Source organism: Hylobates moloch, unplaced genomic scaffold, assembly GCF_009828535.3.
Source record: "Hylobates moloch isolate HMO894 unplaced genomic scaffold, HMol_V3 SCAFFOLD_15, whole genome shotgun sequence".
Lineage (NCBI taxonomy): Eukaryota > Metazoa > Chordata > Mammalia > Primates > Hylobatidae > Hylobates > Hylobates moloch.
In genome coordinates this window covers 36059193-36085706 of record NW_026652290.1, presented here as the reverse complement: position 1 = coordinate 36085706, position 26514 = coordinate 36059193, and the positions used below count along the sequence as shown (strand labels likewise).

The 26514-nt window shown below is 39.2% G+C and overlaps 1 protein-coding gene across 3 annotated transcripts in view; it reads right to left on the bottom strand.

The window, feature by feature from the left end:
- Positions 1-297: 297 nt before the first annotated feature.
- ST6GAL2 (ST6 beta-galactoside alpha-2,6-sialyltransferase 2) overlaps positions 298-26514 on the bottom strand; it is an 84892-nt gene continuing 58675 nt past the window's right edge. For all 3 annotated transcript variants that reach the window (XM_032177149.2, XM_032177148.2, XM_032177150.1), the window contains exon 6: positions 298-5580. In XM_032177149.2, the coding sequence (XP_032033040.1) occupies positions 5309-5580 (272 nt within the window). In that variant the 3' untranslated portion in view covers positions 298-5308. The remainder of the gene's footprint in view (positions 5581-26514) is intronic.

Sequence of the window (26514 nt, the reverse complement as noted above, 5' to 3'; positions counted from 1 at the left end):
CTTGGGTTATTAAGTCAACATCAAGATTTGCTAGCCTAAATATGCCTTTTCCACTTGATTTCGCCACTTTCATTCTCCGGCATGTGGCAATTAATCCCTGGAAGAAAAAAAGCTGCCCACCTGTGGTTTCGGACCCAGGCTGCGTCCATATTCATGGCTGAAGGCCTGCTGCTGTTCCTTCTGTTGCCACTCAGTCTTCTAATTAGATTTCAGCTTTGCCATTTGTTTTCCTAGGGATGGATTATTTTGCCACTTGCTTATTTGTATGTGTAACTTCTACGAATTAAAACAAGAAACTTCTAGACAAATGAAAACATGTTTTATTTACAAGAAAAAAGTCTGTACATTGTGTATACATAAAAATATACAAAACCAAAATAGAAAATATCAAAGTGTTAAAATGTGTACAAACACTTTTAAAATGTGACTCCTGGAAAACTTCAAGTCTTAATTAGTTTGAAGAGTACACATTTCATTTTAAAAATTATCATACAAAAGAATTCCCAAAGCTGTTAAAAAAGTTCACTGGTTTCCACCGGAAGAATTGTCTAAGTATTTCATCTAGAGTAAAACAGGATTTGTTATAAAGGTTAGATTTTAACACCACCAATGCAATTTCTTTGTTTCAAATCTACCTAGCAAGAAGACTATTTTCCATAGAACCAGTAAATGTTTCTTCTAATCTTTGAAAGCCATGAGCTATAGCTAAGCTTTCCTTCAAAGTTCAGTGTTAAATCAGGCTTCTGACTAGGATAAAATATTAAGGTAGTGTTCTACCTTCATAGTGCCTTTTAAATAATTCTGTCAGACCATTTTAACATAGCCAAGATGTGCAGAGTATGAGTGTGTGGGAAGCGGTTGGCGGAGGACTGAATTTTTTTTTCTTTTAACAGAAGGACATATAACATTTGCTTCATTCTCTCAAAATATTAGTGGTTACATAATTAAAATAAAATTTATTGTAAAGGTTTCAGTCAAAAATATTGACGAAAAAGCAATATAAAACCAAACATGTGTGTAGATATGTATATACACAATTATATAACTATATCTACTACATGTACACTTTTTATACTAAGAACTAGATCAATGTCTTTAATTCTTTAAATGTCATTAGCTCAAGTTTGAACAGAAACATATTAGATTATTTTTTTTTTAACCAAAAGGCTTCATTCATTTAATAAAGCAAGAACTTACATTTTATTTCCTTGAACAGACAGAGAAATACCTTTCATTTATCAAGTGTGTAAATAATGCCCATGTGACAGAAACATGCATAATAATCTCATAAGAGAATATCCAGAGTATAAAAGACAAGTTGAAACTCAGGGACATTTTACCTAAGCAATTAATTTCCAGATGGAGTTGCCTTGATCAGTCACGTAACCAGTGGGTAAGAGTTCTAAACTATCAGAAAGTCAGAAATCGAAACAGACAATACAATAGAACATACTTGGAAGCTACCTGGTCAATAGGTTCACCCATGTCTCTCTGATAATTCCCCTGGTCCCACCTCACTCCCTTTCTCTGTTTCTTGCCACAGCTAAGCAGAAATTCAACCAAGTAACTGACCACATGTACTGTGTGTTGATCTATAAGAAAAACTGGAGAGAGAACTTGAATCATGGCATTTGTGCGTATGAAATTCTTCTATCACATACTGGCACTCAGATATCTAAGACCGATCCCACTTAATGCGCCCAAACGGGACCTACCTAATTAATTCAGGAGATGTGTTACTGCTCAGAAGAGTCAATCAGCAGCATAAGTATGATCTGCCCCAGCAGAATGAACTGGCTCATACACATGTAAGAGAGTGACCCAGCTACTTTGATTTCCTAATTTTGAAAATGCTAATGATTATTTTAGCATTTCTTTTTTTGCAGATGCTATGGCTACAATGACTGAGGACTACTGGAGAGTCCAGGATTGATTAAGTGTCTGGCTGAGAGACCAAGAGGACCAGACACATGGGAAGTGCTGTTTCTCAAAGCTCTGTCTTCAGGCAGACAAGGAAAGACCTGGTCATTCAAAGATGTATAAAAGCCCTCCCTTGCCTATTTTAATGCACAAGCCTGATGCTTACATGCAACTTTTAATTGACCATCCCTTGGTCCTGAGCACAAAGTTTTCTGTAAAAGCAGCTCTATAAGGACATAGTGGGAAAGGTCAACTCCCCCTGGGACGAGCATTGGTATTCCATGAGAAGACCAGGTCTGTTAAAGGTTACCCGAAAGTTTGTTTCTTTGTGATAACAACAACAACAACAACAACAACAACAACAACAACAACAACAACGGGTGGAGTTATCTTGAAATACAAAAGAATGTTTGTTGGTCCTGAGAGTGAAAAAAGGAATCCTTAACAGCTTCAGCTTGCACCAAGAGGATTTTTTTTAATCAGCTTCCCTTCATAAGAGAGGATGGAGGATTTTGGAAGAGACAGAACCTGGGAGAAATTCAGTGAGCTGCCACTTATTGTTAACTACTCCACAGAAGAACTGTGTGTTTATTGGAATTCAGTAAATGTGGCATGTAAGGATTTAGTCAATGTCTGGCAAAATACTGCCACTTAGGACCCATTTGGCTAATACTAGAAGTAGTCATCACGTTAACTATAACTGCCTAACATTTTCTTAGAAGCTAAATAACTTAAACTTTTATAGAAGAATTCCCAGTCAGTACTATATGAATATGTGTATTACATTTATTGACTGTTGAACAGACCCTGATTCCCAAGAATCTTTAAGGCCATAATAAATGCAAAAATTGTAATTAAATTTCCTTTGTACTCTTCAGTCTTTCTTGTAACCACAATGAAACTGAAAGTACTATTTTAAAAGTACAATGATTACAACAAAATTCTATTTAAAAATCTTTAAAGTGTGGGATTCTGAGGCTTTTGAACTTGAATATTTACACTGACCCCAATAAATTCTCCTCTAAGCAAGTTCTCATGTCAGCCAAGGGGGATTGTGCTGGATAGTAAGGATGCCTACAAGTAAATCCACTTGCAAAACTATAAAAGGAGCTTCAATAGTCAGGGGCATTTAATGGCCTGGAAGGTCTAGAAAGATCCAAGGATGGTAGGGGGTAATAATCATCCACCAGAGCCACCTCACCCACATTCCAGAGTTGCTGAACTTATTACACACATGTAAACATAAGGACAAAACCAAGTTCTTTTAAGAAATTGGAAAGGAACGGCCAGGCTCGGTGGCTCACTGCCTGTAATCCCATCACTTTGGGAGGCTGAGGTGGGCGGATCACGAGGTCAGGAGATCGAGACCATCCTGGCTAACATGGTGAAACCCCGTCTCTACTAAAAATACAAAAAATTAGCCGGGTGTGGTGGCAGGTGCCTGTAGTCCCAGCTACTCGGGAGGCTGAGGCAGGAGAATGGCGTGAACCCGGGAGGCGGAGCTGGCAGTGAACTGAGATCACGCCACTGCACTCCAGCCTGGGCGACAGAGTGAGACTCTGTCTCAAAAAAAAAAAAAAAAAAGAAATTAGAAAGGAACATGGCTTAACCATGTCTATTTAGGCATAAGTTAATATATAGGACAAAGTTACCTATCCTTTCTCATTGACTTAATAGCAAAACTCTCAAAATGGGCTTTTATTGGATATTATTGTGATTAAAACTTTCCAATTTCTCCTTCACTATTATAACAAGCTATAGGAGATGTCTTGTTATCCAGCTCCATATCTCCTGAATAGACTAACCAAACAGAAGCCTTCAGTCTCTGTAAGCCATTCTTGCTCAAGAAAGTAGTCTCGAGAACAGTCTAGAAGAAACCAATCCTGAAACAAAGAAAACTTTTCCACTAAACTCTCCTGACATTCATACACTTTGCAAGGGAGAACGCATTTAATTAAGCTGCTATTGTCATTGCAACAAGTCTTAACTGTACCATGGAGATATGTTTTGGTTATACATTGAAATAATAGCATGTTTAATTAAGGTATTACAAAATGTTTCTGTTTCACTATATTCATAGCAAAAATTTTTCAATGTATCAGTGACAGTTGAGATTAAAAAAAAATCAACCCTGAATATAGCTAACATATTGGGATGAAAATTTCCCTCTAGCTGCCTTTCCCTCTGAAGCATCTATATATTTTCCTTGTTAATAAGCAATGCTTTCATATAAATTATTTAATTATATGGCTTTGTCATGCTGCTGACGTAAAACACATCTGTGAAAGCAAGGACTGGATTCCTAAATGTCTGTAGAAAGATTTAGTGAAGATTCAGTGCTCATCACTGTGGAGTTCCCACTGGCTGATAAAAACCTGCAAGAAACCTGTAAAATAAAGACAGGTGTGCATCCCTAGAAGCACAGGGTGATGACTCTGAAATCTTTCCTTCTAGTTTGGAAGGAGCAAGGTGTCGCCTGTCTTCCCCAGCACAGCTGTGCCAATTGTCAAGTGTGTTACTGACTATGCAAAAGCTGCAGGGTACATCTGCAGGTGAGGAGGTACAAGGCAGAAAAGCCAGAACCGGGGAGTGTCCAGGGGCACCTGCAGCCCTGTGATTCTAGTTACTTGCCAGTGATGTGCCTCCTGGTGGATGTGATACTAATGCTCCTGGTTGAAATACTGCAGGTAAACAAAGGGCCTCCTCTCTGGTGCTATACGGAATTTGGCTTTTTCTTGGACCCTTCAACATGGATGTTTTCTGGTTTTAGAACTCGGTCTTGATGCACAGAAAGCAAAGCATTCAGTGGGCAATGGGAGGCAGAGGTGAAGAACGCAACGGTTGGAAACACGAGCCTTTGCCAGGATGTGCTGGGAATTTTTGCTGTTAAACACATCTGAGTGATAATTTCAATGTCTGTCATAAAACCTGGGATATTTAATGATGAATGCATGTATAACTGACACACTCGATGCTGTAAATGATGTCCCTCAATTTGAATGTTTCTAAACATAAACCACTTCATATGGTCAGGAACATCACCAAAACCTGTCATTGAAACCAACCCTGATGAGGGGTACTCATGGCAGAAGAATAAGTTGTTAACATTTCTGGACGTATCATACCCATGGTCATACACGTGTTTTCTTTCTAGCTATCCTTTGTTTTGCATCTTTCTTGAGCCTTATTTTTTAAAAAATCCGTTTCTATGTTCAAAGCAGTAATACATACTCAATGGCTTAGAAAGAGAAGAATTCTCATGACCACCACTAAATTACAGTTTAAAGATTCAAAACTACATTGTCTAAAATCTATCTTCAAGTATTCTTTTGTGACTTTGAGTACAACAGTAGTACCTTATTGCACATTGATTCCCAAGAAACCCTTTTTAAGAGTGTGGAATGACTGGACTTGGTGCAGGGCAGTGCACTGCCTGGAAGCCGGGCAGAACCACCTTGCCCTTGCGATGCAAATCCCCCTGCGTGCCCGTGTTCAGGCGCTGCACCAGGAGCTTCTCATAGAGTAGTGGGTGGTACGCCCCGAGGGTGCAGGCTGCGTCGTAGTACAGCTCGTGGTAGTGGCACAGCTCCGTCTGCCGCACGGATGGGATATATTCATACACGTGCACCTCTCTGCACATGGACATCATGATGAGGATTCCTGACATGAAAACCAAAAATTAGAACCTAATGAACGACTTCACATGAGAGGGATGAGTTTTTTGGGGGAGCGGTGGTGGTGATGGGATATGACTGTGGCAAGAGACACTTGCTTTGCACTCACTTTTTTGTTATTGTTGCATTTGCAATGTTATAACTTCCATTAAGTGGTGTGTATGCAGTTCATGGAGTATGGGGGCATATTAAAACGTAATACTATATATATATATCTAGTCACTCATTCAATTTATCACTGTGGGCCTGGTAAGGGGAGATGAAAAGAAGTCAGTGAACTTAAGGGAACCACACTCTAGTGAAGGACAGATTTGCAACTCCCAAATTAGAGTCTCCTGCATCACATTCTATACACATGTCCCACCTGGTTTGCAATGGTGGGACTGTAATGTTCCAAAGAAACAAATGCTATAAAACCTAAATTATAAAATAGTTGCTTGATTATAAATTGACTATAATACAGTTGTTTGAAAAGTTGTAACATAAAATTGTACAATGGATCAGCTCTTATAAAATACTATAGTTGTCTGAATGGAAAGAAATGGAGTTAGAGGGACAGAGTTTAAGATTCATATTAACAAAATTATTTTTCTCACTGCACTATCAGTGTTAAAGTTTTAATTTTTTAATGTTTCAAATAATCAGCTATAATAGCTAATCATCACTGAGTACATTTTATTCATTTTTTAATTTTTTTTTTGAGATGAGTCTCACTGTGTCGCTCAAGCTGGAGTGCAGTGGCGCGATCTCCACTCACTGCAAGCTCTGCCTCCTGGATTCACGCCATTCTCCTGCCTCAGCCTCCCGAGTAGCTGGGACTACAGGCACCCACCACCGTGCCCGGCTAATATTTTGTATTTTTAGTAGAGACAGGGTTTCACTGTGTTAGCCAGGATGGTCTCGATCTCCTGACCTCATGATCCCCCCACCTCAGCCTCTCAAAGTGCTGGGATTACAGGCATGAGCCACTGCGCCTAGCCTGAGTACATTTTATTCTTGATCTAGACTAATGGCTTTCTTTCTTTTCTTAACACCACCATGCCACTATTAACTTGAAAGTTAAAAAAAAAAGGCTTATCTCTTTTCTGAAAGGGATATCCCTTGTTATAAAAAACATAAAGCAGCACAGTTATTCTTGTTATAGCCAATATTTATCTGAAGATGACAGTAATATTCCCTAATTACTCAACCATGTGTGCAACACAAAAATCCCATACCAGAGGAGTCCTGTGTAAGGAACACTGGCAGAGAAGAGAGAAGGGGCCTAATTTTGCCGAGGGAATCTGGAAAGGCTGCCCAAAGGTGGAGAAGTGTGAAGCTCAAGGGGCTGCCTGGTGGACAAGGGGTAGAAGGAAACAGGAGAAGGGATACTGCTCCAGAGACAGCAAGGACAGCTTGTGTAGAAGATGTCAGATTCATGATATGGTATCATAGTTGTGAGTAAAACACACTCCTAACAAAGACAAGGGGATTGTGCACTTCAAATTCTATGCAGTCAAGTTGTTCTCAAGAGCGATGGTCAGAACCTCAAGTTACTGGGTCAATTACTCTTGTTTTTCTCCCAGGTCCTTCTACCAGTTTCCTTCCTTCTTCCATGGCTGCCTGGCTGCTGCCCCTCCCTTAGGTCAGCCTACAGCACTGTGATTCAGGCATTCGGGTGGTACCAACTGAGAAAAAGGAAGCAGTACCCCCCAGATGCTCGGAGTGTCTGCACCCATGGAGAAACATGAGTGCAGTGGTCAAAAGTCTGCCTCCTGATTAGTAATGACTGCTCTCAAATATTTTTTCTCCCCTGTATAAAATCATATACAAGGAATTCACATGGTGAATGACATCTGCCCATGGAGAATTAAATTCTTTTATTTCCGGTCACTTGCCGACATGGTGAAATCCCGTCTCTACTAAAAATACAAAAAACTAGCTGGGCATGGTGGCATGTGCCTGTAATATTAGCTACTTGAGAGACTGAGGCAGGAGAATCACTTGAGCCTGGGAGGCGGAGGATGCAGTGAGCCAAGATTGCACCACTGGACTCCCGCCTGGGCAACACAGCGAGACTTGGTCTCAAAACAAAACAAAACAACCCACAAACAAACCTAAACAAACAAGAAATGCTCTGGTGTGAATGTTCTCTGGTGGCTGAAGTTTTCCCAGAGCCTGTGTCTTTGGAGCTGAGGATGGCTTGATGTTTTCTAATCAGGGGCTACAGACCAAGTTGCTGTGCACTGCCCAGCATTGGGGGCTCCCCCTCTCCTGGGCATGACATCTGCTCTGCCAGCTCTGCACAAGGAACCACGTTGAAGGGGGTGGACTTCATCACGGGCATCATTAATCAATGTATTTATTACAACACTTTCCTTGCACATGGCAGGGGGGTGGCTTCAAGGGTGTCTTTTGTACAAAGTCACTGTATAACCTAGCAGTGGAACTGTCCCCAGAAACCACAGGTCTTTGGTACGTGGGCACTTCTACGAGCTAGTAACACAATGGCATCCGTAAGGACTGAAGTCAATTGTGTTTGAGTTGTGACCTTTGCAACTGTGGTTCTTAAACTGGATGGTTTTCAAAAGCCAATCTTATACTTAGGGGAGTATGTTAGCCATGCAGTTGGTCCTCCCCATAAAGCATTAGTCCTCAAAGTTCAGCATGGAAAAGAATGACACAGGCAGCTTGATCAAATGCAGGTTCCTGGGACTTGTCTTCATTTCCAGAAATTCAGGTTCTATTGGTTTGTGCTGGGGTCCAGGAATCTGAACTTTTAACAAGCATTCCCTTTAGGTGAAAGGCCAGTTAGAGAAAAGTTCCAACCTATCACAGACCAATGCTTTTGTAAAATACCATAATGAGGAACTATGAGAAAAATGATCAACTATTGGGATGCCATGGCTATGTGAAATTGCTGTAAGGTGTCTAAATCCTTCCAATTTCTACACTAATCTAGTGGTAGACCAGTAACACACGTTCCTGGACCAGTGCTGGTCTACTCTCCATGCTTTAAGGACCAGGTTGTTTTAACACACATATTTTTTGGAAACCGCTGAGGAATCCCTCAGTTGTCTCACAGGTAGCAAGACATTCTGCATGTTGACAGCTAATCTAGATTTGAACTGCTACCAAATCCAAGTAACTCTGGGGAGCTTCCCTATACATCCTTGCTATCCTCTTGGACTCAAAGAGCTATCAGATGCTTGAATCTGATTGTATTTCCAGAGAAAAATTTTACCCTTGCTGCTAGTTAACCGTTATATCTTAAATTATGTTATCTGCTAAATATACAATATAGATTTTGTCATAGACTATGCAAATAGTTATGCTTTCAATATATGTAAATAGGTACACTTTTAGTATTTTCTTATATAAGTACTCTATATTTAAAAAGAACTTCTTCAGCTTCAGAAATAGAGGGATTTGTCAGTTAGCTCATGGCAGGCCAAATTGAAAGCCAATAGATGCTATGAGAGTGGGTGTTTGTCCTGAGTTTTCTGCACAGTTCTTCCTGATCTTTGCCTATCAGATAGAGATTTAGCAACAATGATTTCTCCATCTTGTTTTGTAGTCTCATGAATTTGTGGCTTCCTGAAACTATGAACCATGGCTTGGAGCATCCTAAAATTAAAGTAACAGTAGAATCTACCCCAAGTGTTTAGGTGGCAGCCAGCTGCAGCCACTGATATGGAACTGCTATGGAGGCATCTTCAAAAAAAAAAAAAGGAAAAAATTAATTTAAAACTCACTGTGGAGTAGGGCGTGCAGTGGCTCACGCCTGTAATCCCAGTACTTTGGGAGGTCAAGGCAGGTGGATCACTCGAACCCAGGAGTTTGAGACCAGCCTGGACAACATGGTGAAACCCCGTCTCTACAAAAATATACAAAATATCAGCCAGGCACGGTGGCTTGCGCCTGTGGTCGCAGCTACTCAAGAGGCTGAGGTGGCAGGATCACCTTAGCCCAGAGGTTGAGGCTGCAGTGAGCCATGATTGTGCCACTGCACTCCAGCATGAGCGACAGAGTGGCATCCTGTCAAAATAAATAAATAAATAAAAAATAAAACTAGTAATAATAAAACTGTGTAATGTGCAAGGTAGACAAGGAGACTTATGGTGCCAAAGACGTAGAATATTCTTTAACATTTTAACGTTTTTTTTCAGGCAGCATGATCAATTCATTTAGCATATGCATACTTTGCCTTTTAATTTTCTTTAAGGCTGTTGTTATACCTAAATTTGAGTTTAGATTCAGATTCTGTCATATAATAAATAGTGAAAATTATTAGTATTAAATTTGATTCCATCTATACATCAATTTTCCTAAGAGTTAATAATAGTACTTAGCAATACACAAACACCTGAAGAATAAATTTCTTCGTACTTTGCAAAAAAGAACTAGGTAGATGTCAATGTTTAGGCATATACAATAATAGCTCTTACATGGTTCAGAATGGGGTATGTGGGGAGTAGATACTGCAGGCAGGCAGGACAGGGACAGGATTAGGGAAGAATAGAGTCTTTAAGTGCTGCTTGAGGCCTCCTCAATTAAATTCAACATCTATCAAGCTGACCACAGTACTAATCATTGGCAATTTAGAGCACCTTTCTTTAAAAACGTGACGAAATTAAATAAAACTAAAGATTTCACCTTTAAATTTAAAGACAGGTAGAAGGCCCATGACCATTCTTAGGATGTCTTGAAGAAAGTATCCTAAACATCATACTGAGAAAAATGTTTATGAACTACCAACAGATCTCTTCTGCAATGCCCCAATGCTGAGCCTTGTCATTCACCAATGACTACCAACAGCACACAGCTCTCAAAGGAACTCTTGAGTCACCACCATTAAGGTACTGTGTCAGTTCCCAACATCCCTAGGTTCAATGATTCAATAGGAAGACCCAGAATCTAGCACAGGGTTTTACTCACTATGATGATTTATACAAAATGATACAAAGCAAAATCAGCACAAGGAAGAAGTGCACAGGGTAAAAAGTCGAGGGGGAACCAGGTGCGAGCTTCAAGAATCCTCTCCCAGGGAGTGGCACAGGGACTGAATTCCCCCAGCAACGAGTTGTGACCACTGCTACGAACTGAATGTGTCTCCATTCCCACTCACAGGTTGAGATCCTTCCTAATCCTTAATGTGATGGTATTAGGAAGTGAGGCCTTGGGAAGTGATTAGGTCACATGAGTGGAGCCCTCATGAATGGGATTAGCGCCTTTGTAAGAAGAGATGTTGTGGAGATGATTTCTCTCTGCAACAACACCATGTGTGGAACCAGCAAGAACGCTCTGTCTCTGAATCAGGAAGAGGGTCCACACCAGGAGCCACACTGACCAGCGCCTGCTCTCTGACTTCTCACCTCCAGAACCATGAGAGAGAAATTTCTGTTGTTTAAGACATCCAGTCTATGGTATTTATTATAGCAGCCAGAAATAATGGAGACAACAACACAAATGAAATGTTGCCAACCAGGGAAGCTTTTGAAAGACTCAGTACTCAGTGTTTCTATTTGAAACTGGTCATGTCAGCAGTCTCTGCCTGGCATGTACTAAAATTCCAGACTCTCGGAAGGAAAGCAAGTATCCAGCATAAACCACATTTCTTGCCTAAACAGTACACACACAGTGAACCATGCTTATCAATTAGAGGGGTGGGAACCTTCCCAAAAAATCCAAGTTCCCAGACATCAGCCAAGGGCCAGTCTTATAAGCAGGCCTTCCTGAAGATAAGCAGTCAAGCTGGCAGTGTTGTCTTTTCTGCCCGGATACCATATATGCACAAATTCAAAGTATCACATTACTTTGTAATCATTTCCTCATGCCAGACTGATGTGGGGAATTCACATCTGGTTATGCTAAAAATGTTATTGATTCTTTTTTTATTTCCTCTCTTATGTCTGCTCAGGACTACATAAAATGCAAGAAGAATACAAATTATCTAATAATATGCAATTCAGTAAAGGGCAGCTTTTAAAAAGCATTTAAGAAACTTTTCTGTTAAGTAATTTTGTTTAAGAACTACAAAAAATTAACAACTTTAATCACTAATAAAAGTTTTACTGCTTTCAACATGAGGCTGGACTCTTTGATAAGCAGATCAAGATTTAGACACTTTTTAATGTATTTTTCCAAGCCAATCAAATGGGAATGGGGCCAGCTGTTTTCAATCTTTAAACAGTATGAATGTTAAGTTTCTTATATGGCCAGTTTTTTTATTTCTTTATTTTTTGAGACGGAGTCTCGCTCTGTCGTCCAGGCTGGAGTGCAGTGGCATGATCTCGGCTCACTGCAAGCTTTGATATGGCCAGTTTTTACAAATGAGTCTATATGAGGGATTCATTTGAAGAAAATAAGTATTAGTATTTTTTAGGCAATTATGACTCAAGAGGCATTCATTTGCTGAACTGTATGCTTTTAAACGTCGTATAATGCAAGATAACTACCAAACCAATTAAAAAGCGTTTCTACTGGTCTTGATAAAATGTCATGTTATATGATTCAGCATAGTAAGCAGAATGGGCACTTATTTATTTGCTCTAAAACCTGAATAAAAGGCAAACTTTAACACTTGTTCAGATTATCACAAATTCTAGATGACTGAGGTTTCCTTTATACATCTGTAATTGGCATATATAGATATATTTGATGTGTTATCAGAGTCTAGTATAATCATTTAGCATTTAGCTTAATTGTGGTTATGCCAAAACTATCTTTGTTTTTCACTTGGCAGAATATTTAAAATAACATCCCAAATCATTGAGAAAAACAAAATTTTCTCCTTGATGAAAATAGCCCTTCATTAAATAGCAAAATCAGCTCTGGATATAAAACAGAACATAATACAAGTAACAGGAAAACTACCAGTTTAAATCAATTCTAATAAACACTTGAACATAACTCACACATGAAGTAAATTAGCAGTTTCTAAGAGTCACCAATAGAACACTGCAGAACACTTTTCTGAATGAGGGGTAAGGGTAAAAGGCTAAGTGTATTAAATATGCCAGGCTAACAGAACTCTAGCAGCTGTTTTGTGGTTTCTCCTTAAATTCAATCATAAAATGGAAAATAATGACAGCTACATTTGAGATTCTTAAAGAGATAAAAGTGACTTTTTAAGTGGTAGTTCTAGAAAATATTTGTAACTAAAAGATGGTTTGGAAATTTGAACCTGATGTAATTTAAGAAGACTCTACCACACTAAACAAAATAGTATAATGCAAGAATAATACTGGAAGGTCAACTTTTAGCTCATTTACACTGCATTATTTGTTGTTATCACACACTCAGGATTCATTATTTACAGGAAAATACTAAAAGTTCTTCCTAACCAACAAAATTGTGACACATTTGACACAAACCTAAATATAGATGTTAAGTAGCTTATTATTTTGTGCTAATGTTCTGAGTTTGGGTGACACATTAAAAAAATGAGATTCCAAAAGCCAATATAAAATGGAAAAGAAAAGAAGTTATGACATGTTTTCAAGCCTATTATTCTTGTGCATCTATAAATTAGCCTGAAATTACAGTGTTTGCACCTGTAAACCTCAGAAATATTAGTTATAATATTATGAGTAGTGGTTGCATTTAAAAAAAAAAAAGCAGGGTGGTGGTGTTGCTGGCTTCTGCAATAAAAAGAATTGGCAATTGTACCTTAAAAAGGAGTTCCACGTCTGTGTGTCTGTTGGGCGGAGGCCCTGGCTACAAGGCCTGCCTGCCTGTCAACACTCAGGCTGGGAGCCGGGGTGGATAAGGCTGGTGCCTACTGGTGTGCCTGGATGCCCTACTGCATGCAGGTGGCAAACCCATCCAGCTATGCATGAAGACCCCGGGTGAGATCACTCACCTATAAAAATATGTCACTACGCGGGCAAAATAGAAGCTACAGGACTCCAAGTAAATTATTCCTTATCCTCAGTCAGGTACAGTGAAAATGACTTCATTGCACTGAATAACAAGATAAAATCTCTAGTATCTGACTAGGGATGAAAGAGAGAAATGCTCTTCATATGTGAACAAGTAGCTCCCAATGGGCTGAGTGTACGGAAGCTAATGAGATGGAGAAGTTGTTCCAAAGAAACGAGTCCTTATGGATCATCTAAATTACCCTGATTCATGTTACATCTTTTTAGTTTTAAAAATACATGTGCAGTCCAATAACAGGTGTATGAATTCCTTTATTGCTTCTCTAGAGAAGGAGATAGTACATGTAACACAATCCAATATATCTACTAGTGTACTTTGTGAACCCAGAGGACAAATATGGAGTCTAATTAGAAACTCAACTACATAATTCTTGTGAAAGCAATATATCAGCTCTTATCAATAATCACCAGAATGCCATACCCTTTGCACTGGCACTAATACTCCTGGGAATTTATCTTAAGGAAATAGTTTAAAGAAAAGTCTATATAGTCACATACTGCACATATTTTGTAGGAATACATACATAATGACTTGTCAACATAATTGTTTGATAATATCAAGCACTCTGAAACAACCAGAATATCAACAACTAAACAAAGGCATATATTATGATACATATGATACATATGTTTGATGTAATTATATGATCTCTGTAATAGCAAGGAAAACAAAAGTCTATTTTCACCTTGATTATAGGTCTTAATGAAAGAGCACTCCTTTTCTGTTTGGGAAAGACTCTTATTTGACCTAGCATAAATTTTTAGATGACACGCATTACAATAACAGCAAATAGTAAACATTAGTTATTGCGCTTAGGCACATGATAATTCAAATTTAAAAGTACTATCAGTATCTTCATTTTACAGATGAAGGAACCAGGGTTTAGAAATGCTAAGTAACTTGTTCAAGGTCATATAGCTATTCAGTGGTAGGGCCAAGATTTGATTCTGGTCTCTGTAGAATCTAAGGTCTTAGCCACAGGGCATACATAAAGTGACAGGCCAGGAGGGTGGCCACTCTTCTACATATGAGACCAGTTAAATCAAAGGTGAGAGTCTATAAGATGACATAAATCACAGCCTCCCATTCATTCATTTGTTTTTTCAATCAGGGAACATCATGCACTGTGCTGTAGTGCTTCACAGGGAGGGAGCCTTGTTTATTACAACAATGCTAAAATCTGGATGTGGTCAAGATTTGGAAGGGTATACACTAAAATAAAGTCAGGATGGCAGTACCAGAAAGTGAGGTGGAGTTATTTGGTGTTTTTAAAAATGTGTAAACATTTAGTTATATTATTATTTTGTTTCTTTTTATAAGGACTGCAAAGTTATAGGAGATTATCCCAAAAGTTGCAAAGAAAAACTAATAAAGTAAGGCAGAGTCATTCTCTTCCTTAAGGTTTGGTGAAAGCTTTGGACACATACTTATGTGAGGATAAATAGTAATTCTAAACCTCCTCAGCCTTACACATGTTAATAAAATGGGATTTGTTAAAAAGCTAGTCAGGCTTTTACTGAATTCCAAGTAATAATCTTGATACCAAAAGTCAAAACATATTTGCAAAGTTATGGTTTAAATGTTTTGAAAAATAATTATCAATAATCGATATGCAACTTTGAGTCAGGTTTCCTTGATTAATTGCAGTAAATAGTCAACTCTAATAATGATTCTTCAGAATATTTTTTAGGTGGAGTTGCTCAGTAATAACAAAAATCTGATGTTAAAGACAGAAAACAAGATTTAAAAATATTAATTTAGAAATTTGAGAGGGCTAACTTCAGTATACATTAGTTTTAAAACTTTAATAAGGATATAGGGAGGCAGAGCAAGATGGCCGAATAGAAGCCTCCACCAATTAATTGTCCTGCCAGCAGCAACACCAAAGTCAACAACTATCCACACAAAAAAAGCATCTTTGTAAGAACCAAAAACCAGGCGAGTGATCACAGTACCTGGTTTTACCTTTCTATCACTGAAAGGAGCACTGAAGAGAGTAGGAAACTCAGTCTTACATTGCCAACACCGTGCCTCCTCCATCCCCCAGCAGGGAGGAGAATGTGTGCACTTGTGGGGAGGGAAAGTGTCACTAGGAGACTTTGCAATGGAACTCGGTGCTGCCCTGTTATAGTAGAAAGCAACACCAGGCAGAACTCAGCCAGAACCTACGGAAGGAGCATCTAGACCAGCCCTGGCCAAAGGCAAATCATCCATCCCAGTGGTCACAACCTGAGTTCTGGCAAGCCTCGCCACCAGGGGCTAAAGTGCTCCTGTGTCCTAAATAAACATCAATGGTAGTCTAGGACTACACAAGGACTTCCATTCCTGGGCATGTCCTAGTACTGTGCTGGGCTCAGAGCCAGTGGACTTGGAGGCATGTGACCCAGTGAGACACAAGCTAGGGCAGCCAAGGGAGTGCTTGCTTGCAGCTCTGGAAAAGACTCCTTCCTTCCTTCCTTGTCAGGAGAAGAGAGAGAAGAGTAAAGAGAACTTTGTCTTGCAACTTGGATACCAGCTCAGCCACAGTAGGATAGGGCACCAGATAGAGTCCTGAGGCCCCCATTCCAGGCCCTAGCTCCTGGATGACATTTCTAGACACATCTGAGCCAGAAGGGAACCTGCTTCATAGAGAGAAGGACTCAGTCCTGGCTGGATCCATCATCTGCTGACTAAAGAGCTGCTGGGTCTTGAATAATCAGCAGTGGTACTCAGGCAGAACTCACTGTGGGCCTTGGGTGAGACTCAGAGCCATGTTGGCTTCAGGTGACACTCAGTATTTTCTCAGTGGTGGTGGCTACAGGGAGGGACTCCCGCTTGAAAAAAGGAAAAGGAGGAGTAAAGAGCACTTTGTTTTGCAGCAAAGGTACCAGCTTGGGCAAAGTAGGTTAGAGCACCAAGCAGGCTCCAGGGGTGTCAGATTCCAGACCTTGGCTCTCACACAGCACTTCTTGACTTGCCCTGGGCCAGAGGGGAGCCCCCTGCCTTGAAAGGAGAATCCCAGGTCTGGTAGCATTTACCATAAGCTGACTGAAGAGTCCTTGTGTCTTAAATGCACATTGGTGGAAGCCAGGCAATACTCACTGTGGGCCTGGGCTGGTAGTGGCCATGGAAGACACTCCTCTGCTTGTGAAAAGGGGAGAGAATAGTGGGGAGGACTCTGTCTTGTGCCTTGGGTGCCAGGTCAGCTGCACTAAATACAACACCAGGTAGAATCCTAAGTTTCTGACTCCAGGCCCTGGCTCCCAGATGGCATCTCAAGACCCACCTGGGGCCAGGAGGAACTCACTATCTTGAAGGGAAGGAAGCTATCTTGAAGCTAGCTGGCTTCATCATTTGCTGATTGTAGACCCCTGGGACATTGAGTGAACATAGGCAGTAGCCAGGCAGTGGTTACCATGGTCCTTAGGTGTGACCTAGTGCTATGCTGGCTTCAAATCTTACCTAGTACAGTCCCAGTGATGGTGGTCACAGAGGTGCTTTTGTTCCCCCTTCCCCACTCTGGGCAGCTCAGCACAGAGGGAAAGACTCTGTTTGTTTGAGAAAAAGTGAGGGAAGAGAACAAGTCTCTGACTGGGAATCCAGAGAATTCATCTGGATCTTATCCAAGACCACCAAGGCAGTACCTCTACAAGTCTGCAAGGGCCACAGTGTTACTGGGCTTGGGGTGACCCTTAATGCAGATACAGCTGAAGTGACCAAAAACTTAGATCATAATACCATACCCAACTCCTTTCAAAAACCTAGAAAGCCTTCTCAAAAATGTTGGGTACAAACAAGCCCAGACTTGAAGACTACAATAATACCTAATATTTGAATGCCCAGACACCAGAAAACATCCACAAGCCTCAAAATCATCCAGGAAAATGACTTCATCAAACAAATTAAATAGGGCACCAGTGACCAATCACAGAGAGACAGAGATATGTGACCTCTGAACAGAAAATTCAAAATAGCTGTTCTGAAGAAACTCAGTGAAATTCTAGGTAACAGAAAGAAAAAAATTCAGAATCCTATCAGATAAATTTAACAAAGAGATTGAAATAATTAAATATAATCAGGTAGAAATTCCAGAGTTGAAAAATGCAATTGACATACCAAGGAATGCATCAGGGTCTCTTAATAGCAAAATTATTCAAGCAGAAGAAAGAATTAGTGAGCTTGAAGACAGGCTATTTAAAAATATATAGTCAGAAGGGACAAAAATAAAAAGAATAAGAAAGAATAAAGTACACCTGCAGGATCTAGAAAATAGCCTGAAAAGGACAAATCTAAGAGTTATTGGTCTTAAAGAGGAGGTAGAGCAAGATATAGGGGTAGAAGGTTTATTCAAAGGGATAATAACAGAAAACTTCCAAAACCTAGAGAAATACACCAATATTCAAGTACAAGATTACAGAACACCAAGCAGATTTAACTTGAAAAAGAATACCTCAAGAAATTTAATAACCAAACTACCAAAGGTCAAGGATAAAGAAAGGATCCTAAAAGCAGCAAGAGAAAAAAAAAACAAATATTAATAACATACAATGGAGCTCCAATATGTTTGGTAGCAGACTTCTCAGTGGAAACCTTACAGGCCAGGAGAGAGTGGCATGACATATTTAAAGTGCAGAAGGAAAAACAAGTACACTTTTATCCTAGAATAGTATATCCAGCAAAAATATCCTTCAAACATAAAGGAGAAATAAAGACTTTCCAAGACACGCAAAAACTGAAGGATTTCAAGAAAACTAGATATATCCAACAAGAAATGCTAAAGGGAATTCTTCAATCTGAAAGAAAAGAATGTTAATGAGCAATAAGAAATCTGAAGGTACAGAAGGTACTCACTATAGTAAGTATAAAGAATATTATAATACTTACTCATAGCCTGTAAACTGTTCATATCTTGAGTAGAAAGACAGAAAAATGATCAAAAATAATAACTATAACAACTTTTCAAGACACAGACATTAAAAAAAGATTTAAAGGGAAACAACAAAAACTTAAAAAGTGGGAGGACAGCATTGAAGTGTAGAATTTTTATTGGTTTTCTCTTTATTGATGCAATCAGTTTAAAATGATGAATTGAAGATATTATTTGCCAACCTCATGGTAACCTCAAATCGAAAAACACACAACAGGTACACAAAAAGTAAAAAGTAACAAATTAAAATACCACCAGAGAAAATCACCTTCACTAAAAGTAAGACAAGTAGGAAGGAAAGAAGGAAGAGGAGACTGCAAAACAATCAGAAAACAACAAAATGGCAGGAGTAAGTCCTTACTTATCAATAATAACACTGAATGTACATGGATTAAACTCTCCAATCAAAAGACATAGAGTGGCTGAATGGATAACAAAACAAGACCCAATGATCTATTGCCCACAAGAAACACACTTCAATAAAGACATACATAGACTGAAAATAAGGATATAGAAAAAGACATTCCATGCTAATGGAACCCACCTCCCAACTAAAAGCAGAAGTAGCTACATTTGTATCAGATAAAATAGATTTCCAGCCAAAAACCTATAAAAAAAGACAAAGTAGGTCATTATATAATGATAAAGGGGTCAATTCAGCAAGAAGATATAGCAATTGTAAATATATATTGGACCCAACACTGGAGCACCCAGATCCATAAAGCAAATATTACTAGAGCTAAAAAGAGAGATAGACCCCCAAAACAATAAAGGCTGGAGACTTGTAACACCCCACTTTCAGCATTGGACAGGTCATACAGACAGCAAATCAACAAAGAAACATTAGACTTAATCTGTATCACAGAACAAATGGACCTATAATTATTTACAGAACATTTCATCCAATGGCTACAGAATACACATTCTTTTCCTCAGCACCTGGATCATTCTCAAGGGTAGACCATATGTTAGTCCACAAAACAAGTCTTAAAAAATTTGAAAAAACTTAAATTGTATCAAGTATCTTCTCTGACCACAGTGGAATAAAACTAGAATTAACAAGAGGAATTTTGGAATTAGACGAATTTTGGAAACTATATGAACACATGAAAATAAAATGGTATGTTCCTGAATGACTAGTGGTCCAGTGAAAAAATTTAGAAAAAAATTTAAAAGTTTCTTGAAACAAATGATAATGAAAACACAACATACCAAAACCTATGAGATAAAGCAAAAGCAGTACTAAGAGGAAAGTTTATAGCTATAAGCATCTACATAAAAATGTAGAACAACTTCAAGTAAACAACCAAATGATGTATCTTTAAAAAGTAGAAAAGCAGGAACAAAGCAAAACCAAAATTAGTAGAAGAAACAATAGAGATCAAGCAAAATAAATGAAATTGAAATGAAGAAAATCATACAAAGGTCAATGGAACATAATGTTGGCTTTTTGAAAAGATAAACAAAATTGAAAAATCTTTAGCCAGATAAAGATAAAAAGAAAGAAGACCCAGATAAATAAAGTCAGAGATGATAAAGGAGATACAATACAACTGATGTCACAAAAATCCAAAGGCTACTATGAGCAACTACACGCTAATAAATTGGAAAACCTAGAAAAAATGAATACATCCCTAGACACATACAATCTAGTAAGATTGAGTTATAAAGAAATCCAAAATCTGAACAGACCAGTAACAATTAATGAGATCAAAACTGTAATAAAGTTTCCCAGCAAAGAAAATCCCAGGATTCAATGGCTTTACTGCTGAATTTTACCAAACATTTAAAGAAGAACTAATACCAATCTTACTCAAACCATTCTGAAAAATAAAGGAGGAGGGAATACTTCCAGCCTCATTCTACAAGCCATCCTGATACTAAAACCAGACGAAGACACACCAAAAAAGAAAACTACAGGCCAATATCTTTGATGAATATTGATTAAAATATCCTCAATAAAATACTAGTAAATTGAATTCAACAACACATTAAAAAACCATTCACAACAACCAAGTGGGATTTATCCCTGGGATGCAAAGATGGTTCAACATATGCAAATTAATCAATGTGATACATTAACAAAATGAAGGAAAAAAACATATAATCATTTCAACCGATGCTGAAAAAGCATTTGATAAAATTCAACATCGCTTCATGATAAAAACCTTCAAAATACTGGGAATAAAAGGAACATAATTCAACACAATAAAAGCCATATATGACAGACCCATAGCTAGTATCATACCGAATGGAGAAAAGTTGAAAACTCTTCCTCTAAGATCTGGAACACGGCGAGGATGCCCACTTTCATCACTGTTATTCAACATAGTACTGAAAGTCCTAGCTAAAGCAATCAGACAAGAGAAAGAAGTAAAGGGCATCCAAATTCGAATGGAAGCAGTCAAATGATCCTTGTTTGCAGATGACATGATCTTGTATTTGGAAAAACCTAAAGACTCTGCCAAAAAACTATTAGAACTGATAAACATTCAGTAAAGTTGCAGGATACAAAATCAACATACAAAAATCAGTAGCATTTCTATATGCCAACAATGAACAATCTGAAAAAGAAATCAAGAAGGTAATACTATTTACAATAACTATAAATAAAATACATAGTAATTAACCAAATAAGTGAAAGAGTTCTATAATGAAAATTATAAAACATCCATGAAATAAGTTGAAGAGGCCACAAAAATATGGAAATATATTCCATGTTCATGGGTTGGAAGAATCAATATTGTTAAAATGTCCATATGACCCAAAGCAATCCACAGATTCAATACAATCCCTATCAAAATACCAATGACATTCTTCACAGAAACAGAAAAAACAATCTTAAAATTTATATGTAATCACAAAAGACCCATTCAATAGAATGACCCAGAGTAGCCAAAACTATCCTGAGTGAAAAGAACAAAACTGGGGGAATCACATGACCTGAATTCAAATTATACTAGGTTGGTACAAAAGTGATTGTGGTTTTTGCCATTTTTGCCATGCGGTTTCTCCATTAATAAGAATCTTATTAATACTGAAGTAAGCTTGTAATAAAAGCATAGTTTAACTTCATATTAAAATGTATTTATATTATGTCAATAATATTTCGCATGTTTTAGAATTCATTTTTTATAAGGAAAACAGAATCATTGTTATCTTTGATAAATTTTCTATGTACGTAAATTGCAAACTTCTAAAATCAGGGTTTTTCCAACAATAAAATGACTTTTGGTGAAGAGGTTCTTAGAGTTTGCTTTCTTCAATGCTAGGTCAATGTGTTCTTCAAATTTTGAAACTTATTGTTCTTTCTCTTGAAGCAGAAAAGGAAGCCTTGTTATTTTCAGATAAAACAGGAAGAATTTATTTGGTTGCAAACTAAGTATTTCTGTCCAAATCTGATTTCACTAGGAAGTCTGGTTTTCTCCTCCATAGGAAATAATGCACAGATCTTACAGCACCAAAGAAAAAGCTCAGCCCTGCCTGTGGGGTACTGGATCAATGACAATTCTGATGTCACAATATCTCCAGGCCAAGAAACATTCAGACTGGTGCACTGAACAGAAGTTGCTTCTATACTCCTTTTCCCTTTAATATTTATTGCTTTCCTTTTCCCAGCAGAAAACACACATGCATATGCACACACACACACACACAGACAGACAGAGAGAGAGATTTCCTAATCCAACAGGAAAGACCACGTGATATATGAGCCATCAAAGAGACTACTGGTACTGGGCTAGGGGTTGCTAATGAAAGTGCAAAAAATGTGTTATGCTTTTTGAGAGGAAGGTGTTGGCTGAATGTCTTATTCCATTTGGGCTGCTGTTCCAAAATGCAATAAACTGGGTGGCTTATAAATGACAAGAATTTATTTCTCATAGTTTTAGGGGCCTGAAATTCTAAGAACAATATGCAGCAGATTGAATGTCTCAAGAGGGCCCACTTACCAGTTCATTGATGGCCATCTTTCTGCTGTGTCTTCACATGGTGGAAAAGGCAAATGAGCTGTCTGGGGTCTCTTTTATAAGGGTGCTAATCCTATCCATGAGGGCAGCTCTGCCTTCATGACCTAATCACCTCCCAGTGGTGCCACCTCCTAACATCATCACCTTGAGGGTTAGAATTTCAACATACAAATTTTACAGGGAGAAACACTCAAGTCGACCACACCAAATTGCATCTGCCCAAATGTTAGTGAGAGAATGCCTTCCTGAAATCAATGAGAGTTGGAACTTTGCTTGCTTTTTACCATCTTATACCCCACTAATCAGTGTATCCAAGAATCTGGGTCCCAACTTGATAGGAACAAACACAAATCCACTTTTAAGAAAAACATTTATAGTTCACATTGTAATGTATGTCATTTCACAAGAAGTTTTTTTTTTTTTTTTTGAGATGGAGTCTTGCTCTGTCGCCCAGGCTGGAGTGCAGTGATGCAATCTCGGCTCACTGCGAGCTCTGCCTCCTGGGTTCATGCCATTCTCCTGCCTCAGCCTCCTGAGTAGCTGGGACTACAGGCGCCCACCACCACGTGCAGCTAGTTTTTTGTATTTTTAGTAGAGACAGGGTTTCACCGTGTTAGCCAGGATGGTCTCGATCTCCTGACCTCATGATCTGCCCGCCTCAGCCTCCCAAAGTGCTGGGATTACAGGCGTGAGCCACTGCACCTGGCCTCACAAGAAGTTTTAAGGACAAAGACTGAGTTCATTAGTAAAGTGAGTAAATTTTATAGTTATGTCTTCCAAAGAAACAAAAAGAGTAATTGTATTTGTAGTTAAAACATCCAGTAATGCTGGAATAGGCCAGGCACAGTGGCTCACGTCTGTAATCCCAGCACTTTGGGAGGCCAAGGTAGGTGGATCACAAGGTCAGGAGATCGAGACCATCCTGGCTAATGCAGTGAAACCCTGCCTCTACTAAGAATACAAAAAATTAGCTGGGTGTGGTGGCACGCACCTGTAGTACCAGCTACTCGGGAGGCTGAGGCAGGAGAATTGCTTGAGCCCAGAAGGCAGAGGTTGCAGTGAGCTGAGATCACTCCACTGCACTCCAGCCTGGGTGACGGAGCGAGAGGCTGTCTCAAAACAAACAAACAAACAAAAACATCCAATACTGCTGGAATATAGGATTTAATGTTACAGAATTTCAAAAGATGATATTAAAATGTTATATTTTTAGTAATATGTTACATTGTTTTAACTAAACACAAATAAAAATAATTATCCCATTTGGGATTAAAGATTGCAATAAGTATATGATTCGTAGTTATTCAAGATTCCTGTGTCCTCCTACTGAGCCGAATGCATATCACCTTGCTGGCACCTCCATCAGTACAGAGCCTGTGGACTAGATTTCTAAAGTTCCCAAGATTCCAAAAAGCTAAAAGAATGGTTCTCAAAGTGTGGCCCCAGGACCAACAATGTCAGTATCACTTGAGAACTTGTTTGAAATGCAAATTCTCACAACCTCCAGCAACTCAAAACGCTAGGGGTGGGCCCAGTAATCTGGTTTACAAAACTGTGACAGCCACCCTGCAAACTGACTCCATAATAATTCATGCCTGCTATTCATGCCTTTGTATAGTTTCCACCCATAACAATGGTGCTGACTTGTGTATAACAAAGATAATGTGGCAGATGTGTTAGCTTATGACATCGGAAAAACATTGGGCCTTCCTCGTTGCTCTTTCTCAGATCCTCAGTTCTCTGGAAGCCAGCTGCCATGTTGTGAGGATGCCCAAGCAGTGCTATGGAGAGAGGTTCATGCGATAAGGAACTGAGGCCTCCTGTGCTCAGCTATGCAAGTGAGTCATCTTGGAAACACATATCCAGCCTGAATCCAGACAATTTCATTGTAACCTTATGAGACACTGTGAGCCAGAATCATCCAACCAATCTTCTCCCAGATTACTGACCCATGGAAATTGTGTGACAGAATAAATGCTTATTAATCTTTTTAGTATCTAACTTTTGCTTTGCAGGAATGGTTTAGTAGCATACAAACCTTTTGTGTGATTCTGACACATGCTAAATTTTGAAAAACATTGAGCTAAAACATTCATTCATTCACCAAGTAATTATTATTTGTATCTACTATGTACCAGGCTAACAGCAGAAATACAATGATGAGCAAAACAGACACTGACCATTCCTTGATGCATCCTTTTCTTTTCCTTCATTGGACTTATCATACTTTATAATGATTTTATTTATGTCTGTCCTGCAAGTTTTGGGTGGGTAGGACCCTTGTCTGGTTTCTTCACCACCAGGTTTCTGGGGCCCAGTCCTGAGTCTGGCACACAGGAAGTGTGCAATTAATATCCACTTGACGGTGACCCTTACCTTCCTTGTTCACAACCTTTCACCTGTATGAAGGATGCAGGCCCCAGTAACAAGGCCTTGAATAGCACTAATAGCACTACATTTAAGGGGTTCAGTAACATCTCCCTGGGACTCTAACTGCTGCCGGATAATCTCCATACAGAGAAATGTCTTTTGTGTTCAAAATAGTCAACTTTTAGAGTCTCTCTATTTCAAACATGCAGATTCCTAAGCATGTATAAAGAAAACGTATGCAGTGGATGTGTTAGTCTGTTCTTGCACTACTATAATAAAATACCTGAGACTGAGTAAATTATAAAGAAAAGAGGTTTAATTGGCTCATAGTTCTGCAAGCTGTACAGGAAGCACAGTGCTGGCATCTGCTTCTGAGGAGGCCTCAGGAAGCTTTTACTCATGGTGGAAGGCAAAGTCAGAGTTGGCACTTCACATGTTGAAAGCAAGGGCAACAGACAGAGTGGGCGGGAGGTGGTGTCACATACTCTCAAATAACCAAATCTGTAGTCCCAGCTACTTGGGAGGCTGAGGCAGGAGAATTGCTTGGACCTGGGAGGCACAGGTTGCAGTGAGCTGAGATCGTGCCACTGCACTCCAGCCTGGGTGACACAGCGAGACTCCATCTCAAAAAAAAAAAAAAAAAAAAAAAATCACAAAACAACCAAATCTCACAAGAACTCACTATCATGAAGACAGCACCAAGCCAGGAAGGATCTGTCCCCATGATCCAAACACCTCCCACCAGGCCCAGGTGAATTGGGGATTACAATTCAACATGAGATCTAGGTGGGGGCAAATATCCAAACTATGTCAGAGGGTTTAGAAACATAAGTAATTGCATGGGAGACTATAAGGATGAACATATCAGTAAAGGTTTCAGCCAAAAATATTGGAAAACAAAAGCACTATGAAGCCAACCATGTGTGCAGCTATGTGTGTATATATATGTATCTAATAAGCGCATCAGTATAGGAAGTGGGGCACACTGTTTCAGCTCCAGTGCAGCCCCTTGTGGATCAGAACAACCGGAGGCCAGGGACATTGCCAGGGTGATCTTTTGTGATGGTGACCGTCCTGCTGACTGGTGTACCCAGGGCTGAAGATGGGACTGTGCAAACTGAAATGTTCTAATCCCTTCTAACAGCTCTTCGATGAGTTCTTTCATTCAGGAGCTGACGTTAGAGGTTAGAGCACTTGGAAACAATGAGGTGCTGAGATAACAAGTCAATACCTTCTCAACATGACCTCAGAGCACGAAGGGGGCATTTGGAGAACACTTTTTGATAGCAGAAAAAAAACCAGTCATTGATTTTTAAAATTCTTACAGCAGACAGATTGAAATGTGGGTGACATCATTTTACTGCTATTTAAGGTTGTTGGATAAATTATAAAACAGATTCTGGCTCTCAGCCTATTTATGATCAAGATCAAAGAGGAGGGGCAAAGACTACTGCAGTCTCATGGGTCATCGGAAGGTGCTGGAGTTTTTCTGATCAGAACTCATCCAAGCTGTCTCCACTGCCCATCCTTGGTGAGGGTTCTCACATGCTTCACCAGGACAAGGCACAAGGGCCACAAATAAATTTAACAACGCCAGACCACATCTTCTGTTGCCTCTTCTATCCTTGCCCACCCCCAACCCTTACCCACAGAGCACAGCCTGCCCAGTGGGAACTGAGGGATTTCTCATCAACTTGCTGTTTTTCTTTCTTCTGTGACTAGCAAAACATAACAGTGCCGTCTACATAACTGT